Source organism: Mustela erminea, chromosome 3 (assembly GCF_009829155.1).
Source record: "Mustela erminea isolate mMusErm1 chromosome 3, mMusErm1.Pri, whole genome shotgun sequence".
Classification (NCBI taxonomy): domain Eukaryota; kingdom Metazoa; phylum Chordata; class Mammalia; order Carnivora; family Mustelidae; genus Mustela; species Mustela erminea.
The window spans coordinates 82,072,536-82,093,675 of record NC_045616.1 but is presented as its reverse complement, the minus strand read 5'-3'; the positions used below and the strand labels follow the sequence as shown (position 1 = coordinate 82,093,675).

The following is a 21,140-nucleotide window of genomic DNA, read 5'->3' as shown; positions in this document are numbered from 1 at the left end:
ACACACCTTATGAGAGGGGGCCCAGAGATTTAAGGTTGGGCTCCCAAAGACAGGTTTATCAAAACCTCTAAAAACCACTGTCTGTAGCCTTCATAGGAAAAACAAGTTCTCGCTTAGAACTTTCTTGCATTTTTCTTTTCAAATAATAACTGATTATTTGCTATGTGCCAAGTCTTGTCCTGAGCATTTCATGCATGTAACTCATTTACTTCTCCCAAGTACTTGATTCAATAGGTTCCAATATGATCCTCACTTTAGAGAAGGAAAACCAGACTCGGAAAGTTAAATGGCTTACTGAAGGTCACACAGCTGATCAGTACAGGACATTCTGCTGGTTTTCAAAGAGATCTAGGGCAAAAGAACCTATAGGGCTCTGCTGAAAATACATATTTTATAACACTTATGTGCAGGTAGCACCTATTCAAAAACATTTTAACACAAAACCTTAATTTTTTTTTGTTTGTTTACAGACTAAAAGAGCCTTTTTGGGAGAAGTGCAGCCATTTTTAAAATTATGAAGTATTCAAACATATTAAGATACGAAGAGAACAGAAAAAACAGAATGCTTTAAAAAATGTTAGTATCTTGAAAAGTGAAAAAGTTACATCCCCACCAGAGGGATGTAAATCTTAAATTGGTGTCAATAGGAAAGGAGCTACTCTCAAAAACCCACCATTTTCCTTTAAAAGAAATTCAGAGAAAAATAGAAAAATAGTTTGGCTAGAATCTAAGTAAAGAAAACCAGACAAGATTAAGGAGTCAAGGTGACTCAGTTTGTTAAATGTCTGACTCTTGATTTGGGCTCAAGTCGATCTCAGGGTCCTAAGATCAAGCCCCGTGTTGGGCTCCACGATGAGCCTAGAGCCTTGCTTAAGATCCTCTCCCTCGGGATGCCTGGGTGGCTCAGTCGGTTAAGCCACCATCTTGGGCTCAGGTCATGATTCCAGGGTCCTGGGATCGCGTCCCGCAATCCGCAATCCGGCTCCTTGCTCGGCAGGGAGCCTGCTTCTCTCTCCACCTCTGCCTGCTTGTGCTGGAGCGCACTCTCTCTCCGATAAATAAATAAAATCGTAAAAAAAAAAAAAAAATCCTCTCTTTCTCCACCTCCCACTCTGCCCCTCCCTCCCCCCTCACTCTCTCAAGGGGAGAGGAAGGAAGGGGACAAATCCCAGGCAGCAAGGGGGGGTTCTAAAGAAATGGAAAGTGACAAAGAAATATCACTCCAACAAATGGTTCACAAGCCACAGGCTTCTTTCCTCCTTACCCGGCAGGCACTCTAGCCTTGTGCCCCTCCCCTGCTGGGCTCCGCCTGGTACCACAAGTCTCACAAAGGGTGGGCACAAACCAAAGGGGTCATTCAGCAAGAGATAAAATTATCCCACAGAGTGGGGAGACAGGGTAAGAAATCACCACCTACAGAGGAGAAAGAATGATCAAGGGGAACAGCTGGACACCCCCAGAGAACCCACAGAGCATTTAATTAGTATGCTGCAGGGCTTAAGCACACAACTGAAGTTTAACTATTGGATGTACCTTTAAGAAATTAAATTACCTTTGCAATTCAAGTTGCTCTACCCAGAGTTCTGTATTAATTCCTGATCTGAAAAGCCTCAATGACATTTTCTTGGCCTTGTTGGTTAAACTAAGAATCTTAATTTAGCACAAAGAACCCAGCTGAATTCAAGTCCAGTCCGACAACAGATTTGATCCACAAAAACTCTGTGCCTCAAATACATCTAATCCACACAATCTGCAGGCACAGCCCCAATTTTTCCAATATTTCAATGCCACCCGGCCAGAGCCGTTTCAGTTTTCAATTCTGTGTCTGCCTTGGGTTTCTATGAGGTGTGTGAAGATTTACAGTGGCCACAAATACCTATGTTCTCATTGTCTTTGCTTTTGAATTTAGCACAAGAGAGTGGAAAAGTCAGCTCAGAGAAGTAAGGGGGGGTTCCATTTCTTTAGAACCCCCCCTTGCTGCCTGGGATTTCTCCCCTTCCTTCCTCTCCCCTTGAGAGAGTGAGGGGGGAGGGAGGGGCAGAGTGGGAGGTGGAGAAAGAGAGGATTTTTTTTTTTTTTTACGATTTTATTTATTTATCGGAGAGAGAGTGCGCTCCAGCACAAGCAGGCAGAGGTGGAGAGAGAAGCAGGCTCCCTGCCTGCTTCTACCAAATTCCAAATGCAAATTCCATCTGGAACAGTAGGGAGAACATGGCTCCCACATCTCCAGAGACTCCTGGGTGGGAGTGAGAGTGAAGAAACATTAGGAAAGCAAGTATCACAGTAAGTGTTATGAGACAATGACATTTTCCCTGTAGTTTGACAAGTGTTGACTTCAAGGTCATCAGACTCCAAGGTCATACCCCATGCTGATGGAGACCCATCATGCATTTGTCCTGTCTCCTCAGCCAAGCTTTTTGGGGGAAAGGATTCTGCCCTCCAGGTCAGGGAGTCAAAGAGTATAGCAGTGAAGAGGATGGGCTCTGATGTCAGACCCCCTGGAATTCTAGCTCTGCCACCTGCTGGCTGATGACCCCGTGCAAGTAAAACAACCTTAGTGCCACCACTCCCTCATCTGCAAAAGGGAGCAGTAGAATAGTCTCTCTCTTTCCCTCAGAATCATTGGGAGAACCCACTGCTTATAAAATGGTGCAGTGTTTGGCTCATGGTAAATACTCAATAGATTATAGTTAATAATAATATTGTATCCAGTTTTCTCCAAATTTCCAGAACAGTCTGTGCTTTCAGAAAGCATGATTAAAAATAAGGCAACATATCTATAATGGGGTACCCATAGCTCAAAGACCCCTACAACACCCACAGATCTTTGTAATAAGCACTTTATTTAGCTCATCTGAGTAGGACTATCAAGTGAAACTGTAACTTCCCTACCAAATGCTTATCACCTTGCTAACTAGTATTTTATGCAAGCATGTTTATTATTTTTAAGTATCTCATCACCAACACCTCAACCCTTGACTACCTACTTGTTACATGAATTATCTCTGACAGTCCTGATTCCCACTTAGCTTAAACTCCTGAATGTTTAGGCAGGCTTAAAAACTATCTGTTAGAAAAAAAATTCAAATCTTGGTATTTACACACTGAAGGAAAGGAGGAACAGCTCCAAACAACAACAACAAAATCGTTATCCTGTCGGAATTAAAATCAACTCTCCTAGTTCAATCCCTGCAGTTCAGAGCTCCAATCCAAGCACTGAGTGTGGCCAAGGCAGGGTCACCACCTGGATTTCCTGATTCTCGGCGCCTGCATTAAATGCTGTATGATGTACACAGGCTATGCAAACAATGCCAATGACACATCTGGAGCTCAAGAAACCACTTTCTGCCATTTCACCTAAAAACCGAATCTCTCAGGTTCATGGAGTTTCATAGAAGGCAATGCCCCACAGCTGCAGCTGGGTGGTTGCAAGGTTTCCCCCAAAGCTTTACCAATGAGCAGTCTATTACCACCCTGATGAATTCAATTGAGCCATCAAGGAATTCTGGATCCTCGAGTCTCACAGTCAAGGTAAAGGCATTGACTTAAACCCAGGGAAAGGACCAAAGACTGTTAACCACTCACAGCATACTCATTTTCACCTAGAGGTTTTCACTACAAAGGCTACCTTGCTCGGGACTAAAACTCTACAGAGCTAGGAGTACAAGCTGAGTTGACAGGGAGGGGACAGGTAAGCAGAGGGCTGTTACTATCATTCAACTGATCTAGCAATAAGCTGTTAAAAATCAGAACTCCTGGTAATAGTCTCACAGCATCTAATGAATAAAAAGGGAATAAATCAATCTATTTGAGCACTCAAGAGTGGGATTAAAAAGTATTATCAACAGAGGTAAATTGAGAGCAAGGAAATAAACCCTGTGGAAGTAAGGACAGAAAATAATTCATCAGTTCTTTGAAGTGGTTCAAGTGATGTAAAAAGTCTTGAAAAGATTCACATAACCAAGAAAATATAAGTATCCAACATGCCATCAGATTATTACACTGATGTTCGTATGTCATACTTGTTGTGACTTTCATTTATTCTTCTGAATGACATTTTTATTTGCTGTCTTCCTCTATTACTGGGTTTTGAATGTCCACTCTTTTTTAGGGTTGTGACTGCCCTGCGTGTGTGTCTACTGGGCATTTATTTCACAGATGAGGAACTGAGCAGCTCAGGACAACCAGTCCGAGATAACACCATCAGCTTGGAGGAGGACTGAGGTCAAACAATTAGTTAACAACAAAAGCATTAACTTTCAATGTCTCTGTAGAAGAATCAGAAGACTGGAGCTAACAACTTCATTTCCTCTTCGCAAGAATCCTACAAGGGTAGAATAACGAACCCTGCTTTCCTCATGACAAAGGAAATTCTAAGAGGTTAGGTCCTTCATTCAAGTCACACAGCAAGAAAACTGGTAATACCCAGTTGGCTTCTGATGGAAGCTACAAACTGGCAAAAATTCTTTTGTAAAGAAATCCAGTGATTTGCATCAAAGGCCTTAAAAATGTGCACCCTCTTTAAGAGAAATATACACAAGTATGTGTATTTATGGATCTACCACAATATTATCTATAATGGTGAAAAAATAGGAACCAACAACAGCAGCAATTCTGCCATTGGAATACTATGAAGGCAGCAAAACTCATGTTTTCGAGGAAAATGTTACCAGTGTATCCATAAATGAAAAAGATGGGCTAAATAAACAGAATAATCCCAATTTTGTCTTCCAAAAGAGTACCATACATACATACATATGCCAACATACACAAAGACACACAGAAGGAACTAAATCAAAATGTTAAATGTGGACACAATAAATATTAAAATTAAAGATTTAAACAAATGATAAATAATGTTTAAAACACCATAAACTGGGCACCTGGGTGGCTCAGTGGGTTAAAGCCTCTGCCTTCGGCTCAGAACATGATCCCAGGGTCCTGGGATCAGAGTCCCACATTGGGCTCTCAGTTAAGCGGGGAGTCCACTTCCTCCTTGCTCTCTCTCTGCCTACTTGTGATCTCTTGTCTGTCAAGTAAATAAATAAAATCTTAAAAAAAAAAATAAAAATAAACTGCTGCAATCTAAAATTTTTGTCCAGATAAACATTTAAGAGGTACTTACATATAAAAGTAACTTTCTTATCAGAGAACTGCTCTTAATGCTAATAATTCTTGAAGCTTCTCTATGTGCCAGCCATATTTCACATATGTACCCTCACTTAATCTTTAAAATAACCCTATGTGGGCGCCTGGGTGGTTCAGTGGGTTAAAGCCTCTGCCTTCAGCTCGAGTCATGATCCCAGTGTCCTGGGATCGAGCCCCGAATCGGGCAATCTGCACAGCGAGGAGCCTGCTTCCCCACCCCCTTCTCTCTGCCTGCCTCTGTGCCTACTTGTGATCTCTGGCAAATAAATAAATAAAATCTTTAATAAATAAATAAATAAATAAAAATAAAATAGCCCTATGAAGTACGACCACTATCACTCTGTTTTGGAGATGAGAAAATTCAGGGTCCAAGATGTGAAATGCGATGTGTAGGAAGTAAAAAACCGGAGCATGGACCAAAGACGACTTCTCTTAAGCTTCATATTCAATCCCGTGTTAAACACACAGCCAGCCAAAACCTTGTTTCAAGCTGAATGATCTTTCTAAAGGCAGAATATACTAGGTTCAGGAATTGGTATCTGGTATGATTATTAGGATATCTGTAATTTGCTTCAAAATATGTGAGCACATACAGTATCTTATCCAGGTGCCTGTGTCAGTTGTCCTGATGCAGGTGCAAGCTCTATGTGTCGGACTATGAGCATTCTAATCAGCAAACCTACTCTCCAGAAACTTCAGTTACCTCTATCCTTGAATACAGCAGGGGCTTTGATAATTGGAATAAGGATTGTTAAAACTGTGAATTTTCACTGGTAAAGCTAGTGACTTCCTAGTGAGTGTGCCACATGGACTCACCTTAATTTCATTAGTGGAACTTAAGATACAGGAATCAGCTCAAAATACCAGAGACAGACCCATCCTTGCACAATGAAGCTCTTAAGATTCTATCCAGCAAGCCCTACACCAGCTAACTTTAGGGATGGCACCCAAAGTTTATGCCTATGGTCCTATGTTTATGCATAGGTCCTATGACTGCCCACTGGATCAGAAGATCTGGCTGCCTGAGGCTATCTTTAAAACAGCTGAATCCGGCCTTTGGAAGTGTCAGCTGTTTTCAGTGAGCTAGCTGCTTATGTAATTCATGGTCAGAGCACCCGAAAGGACAGAGATTTAATCAAACTGATAAAACAGGTGAACTATTTTGTGCCTACTTATAAACAAAGGGTTAACAAAACGTCTGCATGCGTTGCAGAACTTTTTTATAAGCTGGTAGTAAGGTTGTGAGGGTGCAGCTGACCCTTAACAACTTCTAATTATCATCAATTCCCAACAGGTGTCAAAAGGGATTTAACAGTTGTATGTGCGACTTGGCATACCAATCAGCTGAGGTCAGAATGGTAGGCAGTGCTGACATTGCTCCTAGTGATTCCCGCCTCTTGGTGTAAATTTATGCCCTGGCGTAACCCCCTCGAGGATGGGCTACATCTAACACACACAATACAAAAAAAGAAATGGACTTCACTTCTATGATTAGGTAACAAAAACTATGGCCTTTCCCTGGCTAGCAATCCCCTGCCCCCTCTCTTGCCTGCTGCCATGTTGTGAGAGCCCCATACGGCAAGGAGCCAAGGGCGGCATGTAGACTCCTACCAGCAACGATGTGAATGCATCTGGAACTGAACCTTCCCCACAAAGCCTTCCAATGAGATCACAGCCCCAGCCAACACCTTGATTACATCTCTGTAAGACCATGAAGCAGAAGACCCGACTAAGCCATGCTTAGACTCCAGACCCACAGAACCCAAAAGACAGTAAGTGCGTGTTGTTGTAAGCTGTGGGGCGCCAGGATAATGTGTTATCCTGCCACAGATGACTAACAGAGTACAGAAATGAGGCAACCAAACAGTAGCCAGGTTTTTCAAATGCCCATTTGGACTACTACAAACACTGTGTCTCAGGGTACGTGTACATGTGTGCGTGTGTGTGTGTTGTGTACAGTGTGTGTGTATACATATACAAACACACACACACACATACTTATATATACTGGCATGTACACAAGAATAGCATCTTCTGTCTCAGGGAATTATATTCCACTATTAAAATGGGTTTTTATAACCCCCCTAAGGAAACAGCATGTTCAGATATCTTTAGCTGAAGCATGTGTAGGCCAGATCTTCTTTAAACTGATATTCAAACTGTCTGACTTGCCCACATTGTTTCAGTGACAAATATTTCATGTGCTGTTGAATTCAGCCTCTCTCCACTTCAGCCTCCCGATCAACACAAGAATAATGATGGGAAGAATAATGGGGCCTTGCCAGGAGAGTGGCTAGGATAACAAATTATTTTATTACTCATTGAAAATGTATTTCACAATCTTAAAAAAAGGAAAAAAGAAAGAAAGAAAAAATCTCTACCTGAGTACATCATGAGAGCTCTGCATTTCCATAGCTTTTGCAGTGTCTCCAAACACAGAGACAATGGAGCTAAAAAAGCACACTTGCAGACAAGAGTGTTATCACCCATATTATCTCCTAAGCCTCGCCCAGAAGAAGAAAACTGGAAATATGCAAGAACCACTTGGGAGATCACTAAAAAGTTCTTTTGCTTTTGGTTTGGAATTTTGCAGGTTGGGGGCCGGGAGATTGGAGACTGGGAGATTCGGAGACAGTTACAACCAGTGTGTATGAAGCACGCTGTCTCAGTGGGAACCGTATCAAAACAAGGTGGCAATTTATTTGGAGGAGTGAAAAATACCTTACACTTTTTATGTATAACACCAAATCATAATGTTATGTATAAGCAGATAATCATATACCCATGGCATTATATTTCATGGGGAGGGGACAAACAAGAAAAAAAAAAGTCTAAAAAGATTCACTGGTTATGGGTGGATGATAATGAAGAAAAGGTTGAAGATGAAGACCCAAAGGCTACCTTCGCAGAACTAGAGACAACTGCAGAGCTGCACGTACCCATGGAATATCCTGATCTCTCTGTTGTGTCCTTCTTCTAGGATCCCTGAGGTGGACCTGACTGGCTTGGGCTCCACCAGCCCTGCTTCACAGCTGTTAGCCATTCCCCCTAGGCTCCAGAAATGTGTATGATGCCTTTCATGCGTCTCAGACTTCCCTCAACCTCTACTTTCTTTTTCTCTGTTTTCTGGATCTGTTTTTTTTTTTTTTTTTTTTTTTAAAGATTTTACTTATTTATTTGACAGAGAGAGGTCACAAGTAGGCAGAGAGGCAGGCAGAGAGAGAGAGGAGGAAGCAGGCTCCCCGCTGAGCAGAGAGCCCGATGCGGGACTCGATCCCAGGACCCTGAGATCATGACCTGAGCCGAAGGCAGCGGCTTAACCCACTGAGCCACCCAGGCGCCCCTGGATCTGTTTTTTGAATGTGCTTGCTTGCTTCAGGGCAAGTTAAAATATGTATTTAAGTAGTATCCAGTGTGCTACTTTTTCTATGGCACTTTTCAACAGTTCCAACCCGTCATGGATCAAAACTGTTCCCGAGAACCCGAAATTACGACAGGGACAGAGACTATGGTGGAGTCAAGAGACAACCGAATGCCTCTCAGACTGAGGAGAGCACCATATGGCATGCTCACTGGTGTCACCAGCCAACAGTAGAGTATATATAGCACCGCTCTTCTGGACGGACTTGAGAAAAATACAGAGTAATGGTATACAGTCCATTGCTGCCATGGACAAAGATAGCTAGCTATCTCAAAAACAAACTTTTAAGCAGTTCCTCAAAAATTTAAACAGAATTACCACAGAATCCAGAAAAAGAATTGAGAGCAAAGACTTGAACAGATATTTATAGACCCATATTCATGGCAGCATTACTCACAATAGCCAAAAGGTGGAAGAAACCCAAGTGTCCACTGACAGATGAATATAAATAAGATGTGGTACAAATACATAATGGAACAACACTCAGCCTTAAAAAGAAATACTGACACACACCATGACATCGATAAACCTTGAAAACATTATGCTAGGTGAAACAAAAAGCACAAATATTGTACGATTCCACTTACATGGACTACCTCAAGAAGTCCAATCCATAGAGACAAAAATAAAAGGGCGGTTGCTGGGAGTAGGGAGAAGCAAGGAATGGGGAGTTAACATTTTAGCTACTGAGCTATTCTTAGGAAGGTGAAAAAGTTCTGGATTTGGATGGTGCTGACAGCTGCACAACACGGAATACACTTAATGACCGTAAACTGTGCATTTAAAAATAGTCAAACTGGTAAATTTTATGTAACATATAACTTTATCACAACAAAAAATCTTTAATATAGTTTTTAATATTTAGAGTGGGGGGAACCAGGAAATATTTACTGTAGGTTTACCTCTACTTCTAGATCTATGATTTTGGCAAGTCAAATAACATCTGGAAAACTCATGCTTCCTCTTCTCTAAGGCCCCACTTCCCAAACTCGCAGACCATCGCATGTACTCAACAGCTCGTACTCCATCATGCCCCCAGGAGTCTAAGCCAGAAAGTATCTGTGCTGTGCTTGAATCTGGAATTGATTAGCAGCTCAGGAAGCGAAGGTCCTTCCACCCTGAGAATCCAAGATTCCCTGAACTTTCCAACTGACAGGTGACATTTTTGCCTCGTCTCTTCTGTCACCAACCACACCATTCCCCACATCACCTTCACGGGTGTGTTTTCTTCTATTGAAATGCACCTGGTACACACATTATATTAGTCTCAGGTCTACCATGTGATGATTCGGTATTTGTATGTACTCATACTATCTGTCAGTGGATATTTAAGTTGTTTCCGTATCTTGGCTAATATAAATAATTCATTATTACATGGAGGTTTATCTATCTTTTGAGGTAGTGTTCTCACTTCCTTTGGATGAATACCCAGAAGTGGAACTGCCAGATCATAGGATAGGTCTATTTTTAATTTTTTGAGGAACCTCCATACGGTTTTCCACAGTGGCTGGAAAACCACTTACATTCCCACCAGCAAAGCACAAGAGTTCTCTTGATTATTTCCTGTTTACTGACACCAGTTACTCCGACAGGCGGGAGATGGTATCTCATTGTGGTTTTGATTTGCATTTCCCTGATAATTTGTGATAGTCAACATTTTTTCCTGTACCTGTTAGCCATCTGTATGCATTCTTTGGAAAAATGTCTACTTGGTTCCTCTGCCCATTTTTTTTTTTAACATTTGTTTAGGGGTTTTGCTATTGTTTTTCGTGTATGGTGTAAGGAAGTGGTTCAGTTTCATTCTTTCTCATATAGAGGTCCAGTTTTCCCAGCACCATTTGTTGAAAAGACTATCCTTTCCCTACTGTATATTCATGGTTATTCTGTTATAAATTAATTGACCAAATAAGCATGGGTTGACTTCTGGGCTCTCTATTTTGTCCCTTTGATCTGTATGTCTGTTTTTAGGCAATACCATAAGGGTCTGATGACTACAACTCTGTCATATAGTTTGACATCAGGGAGCACAATGCCTCCAGCTTCTTTCTCAAGACTGCTTTGGCTGTTTGAGGTCTTCTCTACTTCCATACAGACTCTAGGACTGTTTATTCTACGTCCGTGAAAAATACCATTGAAATTTCTTTTTGTAATATGAAGGTACTTTCAAGACAGCACAATAACAAACTCACAGTCCATAGGAAAGCAGAAAAAAGGATGTAACTAACAGCTGAACTTCAACCTGTCTGGCACTCTGGAATTTAGACCAGGTAGAAGCTGGGTAAAACGAGAAGTAGGGAGCTCTGACCAGAAGGGAGGACACTCTCCAGCCATTCAAAACCCTTTCAACTACCAACATCAGAGCCCCTCATTCCCCTGGCCATTCCAAGTTCTTCCATAGCAACTGAATTCTTTGCTTCTGCATTCCTCTGTCCTTCCTGTAAATACCACATCACCTTGCTCTAGCTCTAGCAAGCACGCCACATCTGCCACCACACGCGCGGATGCCCAAGGGCAGAGTGGGTAGATGTGGCAGTGGGATATAATCATTAACAGCACATGCTACAGCCCGTGAGGTCAGGGTTCAAATCCCAAGTTCACCACTAATTCTGTGACCGTGAGAAAACTGCTTTATGGCCTGGGACCTCAGCTTCCTCATGCATAAAACAGGACTAAAAGTTCCTATGTCACAGAGTTTAGAAAAGTTAATTTGGGGGTGGAAGGGGCGCCTGGGTGTCTCAGTTGGTTAAAACGTCTGACTCTTGATTTTGGCTCAGGTCATGATCTCAGTGTCCTGGGATGGAGCCCCACATTGGGCTCAGCAGGGAGTCTGCCTGGATTCTCTCTCTCCCTCTGCCCCTTCCCCCTGCTCACACTCATTCTCTCCCCACCAAAAAAAGTAAATAAAGCTGAAAAAGAGAGAGAGAGAAAGAAAGTAAGGGAAAGAATGAGGAAGGAAGGAAATGAAAGAAAGAAAGGGGGCACCTGGGTGGCTCAGTGGGTTAAGCCTCTGCCTTTGGCCTCAGGTCATGATCTCAGGGTCCTGGGATAGAGCCCCTCATCGGCTCTCTGCTCAGCAGGAAGCCTACTGCCCCTTCTCTCTCTGCCTGCCTCTCTGCCTACCTGTGATCTCTCTCTCTCTGTCAAATAAATAAATCTTTAAAAAAAAAAAAAAAAGGGAGAGAAAGAAAAGTAATTTAGGTAATATGTGCCATGCATAGTGCTTGGCATCTAGTAACCTCTTTTAACTACAGTTGTTATTTTAATACCCTTCTCAGCACTGTCCATAGTGCCAAGCACCGAGCACCAAGTGGGGCTCAATAAATTCTCACTATCAGATGTTTATTCATTGCCTGTCAAGCTGCCCACCCCAAGCTTTTAGATACCTGTGAAATAAAGCTGTATAAGACACATATTCCACTCTCATGAATTCTCCTTCCTATTTATGTTTCCAGCATCCCACCCAGTGCCTGGCACACAGTTGATACCCAAAGTGTTTGTGGAACTAAACTTCTGAGTTTAAAACCTACTGTGTGTTCCTATGAGATGTAATGTAATGTAACCAAAGAAACAAAAATGTAACCATAAAAACAAAGTATGAAAAAGCATGTGACTTTAATTTTTTTTAATTCTTGAAAACAGGAAGAACACCTTATATATATTTAACCTGTGTTTTTCAATCAACTGAAAACTTTCAAACACAGTTTTCACACATATTTGTGGAATGCATTAAAATTCCCACCTTGTGGGACGCCTGGGTGGCTCAGTTGGTTAAGTGTCAGCCTCCAGCTCAGGTCATCGGCTCAGGATCCTGGGGACTGAGCCCCATATCGGGCTCCCTGCTCAGTGGGGAGCCTGCTTCTCCTTCCCTCTATTCCTGCTCCTGCTCTCTCACTCACTCTCTCAAATAACTAAAATCGTTTTTAAAAACCTTAAATTCCCACCTTGTAGACAATTAAATTTAGGATCAGAGGATAACGTTGAGTTGGGCCTCATTACAAACACAAGGGGCTTTAGTGCTACACATTAGAACAGCTTCTATTTCAAAAACCTAGTTGTTGACTTGGCTAACAGGGGGCAGTTGTCATTCAACTGCCCGCAAACTTCCATTCATTCTAAGAGGAAAGTGAGGTCCGAGGGATATATGAAAAGTCAGCTTTTGTCTCAGAAAGGCCCCCAAATGACAAGTCACCTCCAAGTGAAGAGAGGAGAGAAAAGCAATCACACCACGTTTGGAGGCACAGAAACACAAGCAACCTCACCTTGGGTTCCCGTATCCAGGGCCAGCTTCTAGCTGACAAACAGAGACAGAAACTTTTTGACTGCCTCACTGTGCTTTTTCTGGATAAAAATAGATATCAGGATCCCACCTTCACCATCACTGAAGAGCCTCAAGGATAAAGTCCTAAAGTGAAAATAAAGTCATCTAAAACACTCTCATGGTAACTTCCACAAAAAGCCATTTATGCAGGCTCCGCTGTGAAGGTTTATCACGAAGTGAGGCTGATACCGGAAAACATCAGCACTTGGATAAAAGGTAAAAGACAATTTAGCACTAGTGGCTCCTAAAATTGAAAAGCTAACTCATTAAACTAAGCCTCCTTAAAAAAGAAAAAGGAAAGAAAGAAAGTCAGAAAAGGCAAACCTAGCAGGAAAAACATATTCTTATTTTTGAGCAAAAGTGAGAAAAAAGAAAAATTAGTTGGCTTCTTCACTTAGTCACTTGATGATTTCTAGATCACATTCATCAGAAACCAACTGAGATAGAGCTAGGCATTCTATCTCCTTTCTACTCATTTCCACATAAACGTAGGAGCACTGACCTAGCTACTCTGAGTTGAGGGGAATTGGGATTAAGATTAATAAAACCGCCTCTCTGCCATCAAGAACACGGAATCTACTGTGACACCACGCCAGAAACCTTTGGGACTACTGGCACATCCCACCACCTCCCTTCCCTGGGACGTGACATCCCAACCCTGACCCACACACTCACATCCCAAGTCAAGCCTTATTCATAAAACTTGATTTCCACCCACCTGGCTATGCTTGACCTATGAAAGGACAGTAAGAGTCCCTTCCAAAGAATTTGGAAATGAATGAAATAAGCAGACAGTCTCTACAGACCATGCACACCTGGACGGTGGAGGCCCACGTCATACTCTACAGTCTGTGGAGCAGAGAAGAGAATCAAACAGATGCATTCTCTGCTGAAGAAGGAGTAGCATGGGCTCTTGGCAGCACTCTGTCCAGGCAGACCATTCTGAAGCCGGCCTGCCTGCCTCACTACCCTTGTACCCTTTCAGTGAATGAGCCTAAAGTAGTTTCAGTTATTTGCAACCAAAGAGTAGTAATAACTACAGAGGGAGTAAGACCACAACATAAATGCATCTAATACACAGGATGGTGCTAAGGAGGCAAACATTCTGCTTCATTTATTGGAACGTATCTTGCACAGTAAAGGGGCAAGGAGCAAGACTTGTTGCAAAAGATGGGGATGTGAGTCCAGACTCCACCCTTTGCTAGTCCCATGACCTTGGGTAAATCCATTTAGCCTATGCTTACCACAGTGCCTAACACAAAGCAGGTGCTCAGCATGTATATGTTAGAAAAAGGCAGGCAGACTAGCAGCCACCCACATTTTAGGTACACTTATGCCTTCTAGACATTTCTCTTCAATATAATGGGACTAACAGTGTCTACTTTATGCATCTCACAGGATCAGAATATATACAACCAGTAATAGGTTCAGACTGATGGACAGGTCGAACATAGACCCACCTGAATTAATCAAAGAATATTTATACATTTTAAGTGGGGGTTGGCAAACTGTGGATCCCACAGGCCAAATCTAATCCACCACCTGTGTTTGTATGGTCCACAAGAATGGTTTTTACAAATGAACACTTGCAATTTGATGGTAGGAAACACTAACTTTGAGTCACAATGTGCCTAACTATTATGTTCCCCCACAAAACAGAATCCCATTTTTCTGACTAGAAAAACTGTAAAACAGGGGCACCTGGGTAGCTCAGTAGGTTAAGCCTCTGCCTTCAGCTCAGGTCATGATCTCAGGGTCCTGAGATCGAGCCCCACATTGGGCTCCCTGCTCAGCATGGAGCCTGCTTCCCCCCTCTCTCTCTGCCTGCCCCTGTGCCTCCTTGTGATCTCTGTCTGTCAAATAAATAAATAAAATCTTAAAAAAAAAAAAAAAGATGTAAAAATAGAAGAGTACTACTTAAAACACAGTATAGACCTTAGAACTGTAAGGCAGCCTCTGAATCACCTTCATGGAAGCCTAGCTCCCACAAGCATGGAGTCTGAAAACCACAAGAATTGACCACGAGGAGCCTGTAAAAAGAATTACTTCAAGGGTTTGTGGGGATTAAATTAGATGAAAAATTAAAAATTCTTTTTACAGCAAGTGGTATATAGTAAGTGCTCAATAAATATTAACTATTATCTTTTTTTAGGAAATAGTTGTCACCATACTGTATGTAGTGAAAATATAGTTTTTTGTTCTGACTGTATCTCTTATTTAGACTCAATGTATTTTCCATATAATTACATAATCTTCACTGGGCTATTTTTTAATTTAATGGGTCAAAAACAGCACTTAAGGTTTACTGTGATTTGGATTTAGGTAATCAATAGCAAACATAATTATTTCCACATCTATTTATTTTTGTTTATTAACTGTATTTTTTTTCTCATGACATATGCTCATGAGCCTTATTAAATAACCCAATGGGTTATTGGGTTATCTGTGGTTTCTTAAAATGAATGTTGTTTCAAAGCAGAAACAAGCTTACCTTCTGGGCACCCTGTCTTAAGAATGTGCTGGCAAAAGTTTCCAGAATGCAGTTGAGAAAGCCAGCCCCTGTAATTGAAATCCTGCCTCTCTGAATAAACTCCGTCCTGTTAAAAAAAAAAAAAAAAAAAAAGTGCATCTTTAATGTCATTCTATGTTTGCATATTTAAATTACAGAGATTGCCAACAGCATAATTATCACTTATGATCAGCACAAAACAATGTCCATAACAATTCAATAATTGCCTATGACAACAAAATTTTTGTTAAAAAGAGACTTATAGCTTATATATACAATTATTTTATTCAAATTAAAGAATATTTTTTCATATTGCTACAGATTAAGTTTTAAATATCACACACAAAAATATTTTTAACTATGAGAGGTGATGAATGTGTTAACTAACTTTATTACAGTAAACATTTTGTAATATAAATTTTCAATAATATAAATACATAAAATTATGTTGTATATGTTAAACTTACACTATATGTCAGTTATAGCTCAATAAAGCTCAGGGAAAAAAGAAAACATATAGCTGCATTATTCTAATTATAGCAACTGCAGAATATAGGATTTTTAGTCATACCTATGACATAATCTCATGATAAAATTATGATAGTTGAGATCTGTACTCTATCTATAAAATGTTATTCTACTTCACCCACAACAAACTTAACCAATTCCCATTTATATATATAATTATGAATATATATATTCATTTCATGTAACAAAATGGCTCTTAAAATTGAATCTGAGATAATTAATGGATGTGTAACTTTGATTAGATTACTAAGACTCTCTTAACTCAGTTTCCTCATGTACAAAATGAGAATAATCATAGTGTCATCCTAACTATTGTGAGAAATAAATCAATTAATACACATAATGGGAACATGAAGTGTTCCTGAGAAACAATGAGTATTTACTAAATGTTAGCCACTGTTACTACAGAGAGACAGGCAGTAGAGACAGACTGGAAAGACAGAAGCCTGGAATAACTTCTTTTATCCTTGAGGGGAGAGGCTGGTGTGATTAGATGTGCCACTATGCTATTTGAAGTTCTACAAATACCGGCACCTGGGTGGCTCCCTCAGTTAAGCATCTGCCTTCATCCAGGAATTCAGCCCAGCACCGAGTTCCTTGCTCAGTGCGGAGTCTCCTCCCTCTGCCCTGCCCCTGCTCACATGCTCTCTCTCAAATAAATAAATTATTTAAAAAACAAAGGTCTACCAGTATTATCTCCACTTCATAAAATGGATTAGGTAACACTTGAGAGTAACATCAGAAAGATGGCAGAAGAGAAAACTCCAGGTCCTCACTACCCCATGGAGGTTCCAAGTTAACAGTATATGGACCAACTTGCCTTTGGGAGAACTCCACAGTTGCAGCATGCCAGGTGAGTACAAAGTCAAAAAAGCCACACCAAAGTGAGAAAGGAAGTTCATTCCATTTACCCACCTTAGCTCCCATCCACAGAGCAAAGCACTGTGCAACTGAGGAAAAACTCCCCACTTCTAGCTTCTCCCTTGGGAGGCAAGCAGAAGAACGGAATATCCAATATTCTGGCTTTACAAGGGGGCTGCCCAACTCTCAGCTGACTCAGATTGCTGAAAGGAATGGCAGGATACTTTGGGAGCTGCTGAGAACAAAGGTGAGTGTGGCGACCTTTTAGAGCACCGGACTCTGCAGTGCCCCAGACAGATACCAGGCACAGCAAGAGGTCGTGGCAACTGGGGAACAGGGGTAGACCTCTTTAACTATAACATGGAGAACACTAGAAGAAGGAGAGGAAAAATGAATTGGGGGGAATTGGGAGGGAGACGAAGCATGAGAGACTGTGGACTGAGAGAAGGAGGGGAGGGGGGTGGAGGGTTGGGTGAGCCTGGTGGTGGGTATTAAGGAGAGCACAGATTGGATGGAGCACTGGATGTGGTGCATAAACAATGAATCTTGGAACACTGAAAAAAAATTAAATTAAGATGTTTAAAAAAAAAAAGAAAGAAAAAAAATTTCACACACAAAGCTAGAGAAGAATCATCCTTAGAAAGGGTCTGAAAGACCTCCAGAATCTCTATCTGGGCTGATTAGTGAAGGTCTTCCACTCAATGAAGCCTGTCCATTAAGACTGGGGAAGGCAGCTGTTTTTTCAAATGCTTGAGTTTCCAGAAAAGATCGTGAAGTATAAAAAGAAACAAAGAAACACGGCTCACTCAAAGGAGCAAAATACACCTCTAGAAACCAAGCCTAAAAGAAATGGATCTATGACTTATCTGACAAATAATGCAAAACAATCACCTTAAAAAAATCCTCAATAAACTAAAAGAGAACAGAGAGAGACAACTAAACCAAACCAGGAAAATGATGCATTAACAAAATGAGATTATGAACAAACAGTAACCATTTAAAAAGCAAACAAACAAATTCACAAGGTGAAGTAAAAATAATTGAGCTGAGAAATGTCCTAGAGGGATTCAACAGCAGACTTGAACAAGCAGAAGAATCAGAAGACTTAAACACAAGTCATGTGAAATTATGGAGTTAAGGGGAGTGAAAAGAAAAAAGAATGAAGAAAAGCGAGATAGCTTAAGGGACTTACAGGACATCACCAAATGATCAATTATACACATTATGGGAATGCCAAAAGCAAAGGAGAGAACGGGGCAGGTAGCCTATTTGAAGAAATAATGACTGAAAACTTGCCATATCTGAGAAAGGAAATAGACATCCAAATTCAAGCAGCTCAATGAATACCAAAAAAAAAAAAAAAAAAAAAAAATCTAAAGAGACCTACATCAAGACAGATTATAGGGGCACCTGGGTGGCTCAGTGGGTTAAGCCACTGCCTTCGGCTCAGGTCATGATCCCAGGGTCCTGGGATCGAGTCCCGCATGGGGCTCTCTGCTCAGCAGGGAGCCTGCTTCCTCCTCTCTCTGTGCCTGCCTCTCTGCCTACTTGTGATCTCTCTCTGTCAAATAAATAAATAAATTCTTTAAAAAAAAAAAAAAGATTATAATCAAGCCATCCCCAAGTAAAATATCTTGAAAGCAGCAAGGGAAAAAGCAATTTAACACATATAAGAGAACTCCAATGAGATTTCCAGAGAAATCTCATGGCCAGAGTGGCTGAGTGTCATACCAGCAAACAGAGTCAGAGCATTCCAGTAAGGAAAACCACAAGAACCCGAGCAAGAGAACAGAAAGAAACAGAGAATGTCTGAGAGGCCCCAAGTTATCTGAAAATGCCCAGTACTTAGTAAGGAGCTTAACAAATTCTGTTCATAGGAATGAACAGAAATGGGCACAGCAGATATTAGGAGAGGAGACTGGAGGACAAATGGAGACCACCAGATGGCAAACGGTTTACTCATGCTGAGGAGTTTAGACTTTATCCTGCAGGCAGCAAGGACTCCACTTCTGAGGCCACCAAGTAACAGGTGCGGACAAACCATTACAGTGCACCACTGACTAAACAGCTTATTGCCACCCTTAAATGCTTTCAGACCATCTCCTATATCCCCCATTTGCAACAAAGTACCCACACTCAATGAGTTCAGTAAGCATTTGTTATGTGAATAAATTCATAAATAGTAAATTTCTTTGTAACCAAAAACATTCAACAAAGAAAATATTTCTTCTAGCTTCATCCATCTCTACGGAAAAGAGACGAGAGCCATGTCTCCTGTATGTGGATTTGGCGGAGGTGTGGGGTGGGCATATATATATATATATATATATATATATATATGAATGACACATTTGCTCACACCAATAAAGATACTCGAGGAAAATCATGGATCCAAAAACCTGTGATTTGGGTAAAAAATAATTAGCATAACTCTTATTAGACCTTCAAATTCTCTAGTAGCAGGAACCTCTACATTTCGATCGTGCATTCCATAAAAGGAAAGCTTCTCTCTCTCACACACGCAGAATTATCCTAGCCAATCTGACATAAATAGTCTAAGCAAATAGTCAGTCTAGGCAAAGCAGCTTCCACCTCTTAGATTTAAGCCTATTTAAAATGATTTGTTCATGTAAAACTATATCCTAGTGACACTAATCTTTCCTGTCTTTATTCCAGATTAGTCAGAGTAGAATTTTACAGTGATTTTAATATTTAAAAATGAAAAGTTGAACAGTCTTACACTCTTGGGAGAGATAAACTCTTCAGTCCTCAAGGCAAGTGTAGGTGAGGGATTAATAAAAGTCTCTGTTACATCATATTCTAACCAATATTTCTTTCTGCTACTTTTGGGAGATGTAAGTGCTCAGAAAAGCACTCTCCTGGCTTGTCAACATATCAGAGAATAACAGGGCAGTAAAGCGGGGTCATGCCCTCACCATCATTGAAATGAGTTTATCCTAGTATATTTTAAGCCTGCTAGAGAAGAAAATGTTGCACCTTCCCTCAATAATTCATTGACAAAGCACATCAGACATTTTCTTCTTACTACACATAGCCAAAGTAAATCCCTCATGTTAGATAAGCCTTCTTTTAAGTTCCCTGGCAAAACACAGCAGGTTGCACAAGATACAGTTTAATTTCAGCTCTTAAAAAAAAAAAGCACGAAAGAAAAGATGGACTGACGGATGGAAAGACGAATGGACAGAGCTAAAATATGAAAAGAATCTCTGGATGTTAGAATTACAGTTTTTTTTAATCTTCTCCCTTTTACTAATTTTCTATAATATGTATTACTTAGTAATCACCAAAACCAATAATAATAAGGACATGAGGATCATTTCTATATAAATAAAAAGTGATTCTTCAAAAGGCTCTGCGATCCCAAGGACAATTCTCAGTAAAGGTACATGCTAACTTCTGACATCATTCACTTTAAATCTCGTTAAATCACCTCTTGATTTCCCTTTTCCCACACTGTGCAACCTCTGGTTTTTGTGCCTTTTGTCCTGAGACTTTCCACTGCTCCCAAGCTTCAAGTGTGTGATGTTTCACTCAAGAGACATAAAGACGATTCCGGTTTTCCTACATCTGTCTTTTATCCCTACGCAGCCTAAAGGAAGGACCAATCACGTTTATGATGTTATATACCCAGGGTCACTTTTACTCTTCAACAGTGTGTATTATGTATCAGACACCGTATGATCTTCTGAGGTCGTTACCCTTAAAACATTTTCTCTTTTTTACACATGAGGATATTGTGGTAAGAAGTTGTTCAATAACTTGCCCAGGGTCATACAGTTTGGTGGATGGACATTCATTACCTACCGCTTCAAAACCCCAGGCCTGCTCCCATGTCAGTTAACGACACAGCCATCCTCCTCGTCTGTGATACTCGAGACCGCAGCAACGGGTTATAGTATTCCATTCCGAATCCACCCAAACACTCAGCCAGTCAGTACATAGTGTTGATTTTACTTTCAACGGCCCCTCAGCAGCCCACGCCATTCTCTTCCCTGCCACTGCCATGGCCACTGCCTGGGGTTAGCCCAGCGATTTTCTCTCTCCAGGACCACAACTGCCTCTCATGGGGGATCCTGGTCTCCAGTGTACGCTCTCCCTAATCCACGCTGCCCAAATCAGTTTCCTAAGCACCGGCTGATCTTGCCACGGACCGCTTACGAAGCCGCAGAGAATACACCTGCATTGCTCATCGGAGATTCATCCGTATCACCGCATGTAACTTGTCCGTTCGTTCTCACTGGCGCGTGGTGTTCCCTTGCTTGAAAACACTCCAAATTATTTCTCCGATCTACTGAAGATGAACATGTTACCGGGAATCGAGGTACACAGGTCTG

The 21,140-nt window shown here is 41.1% G+C and overlaps 1 protein-coding gene across 5 annotated transcripts in view; it reads right to left on the bottom strand.

The window, feature by feature from the left end:
* The window catches only part of PRELID2 (PRELI domain containing 2), a 64,612-nt gene that overhangs the window by 14,819 nt on the left and 28,653 nt on the right, over nt 1–21,140 (bottom strand). For all 5 annotated transcript variants that reach the window (XM_032336300.1, XM_032336299.1, XM_032336301.1 and 2 more), the window contains one exon: nt 15,379–15,484. In XM_032336300.1, coding sequence (XP_032192191.1) covers nt 15,379–15,484 — 106 coding nt within the window. The remainder of the gene's footprint in view (nt 1–15,378; nt 15,485–21,140) is intronic.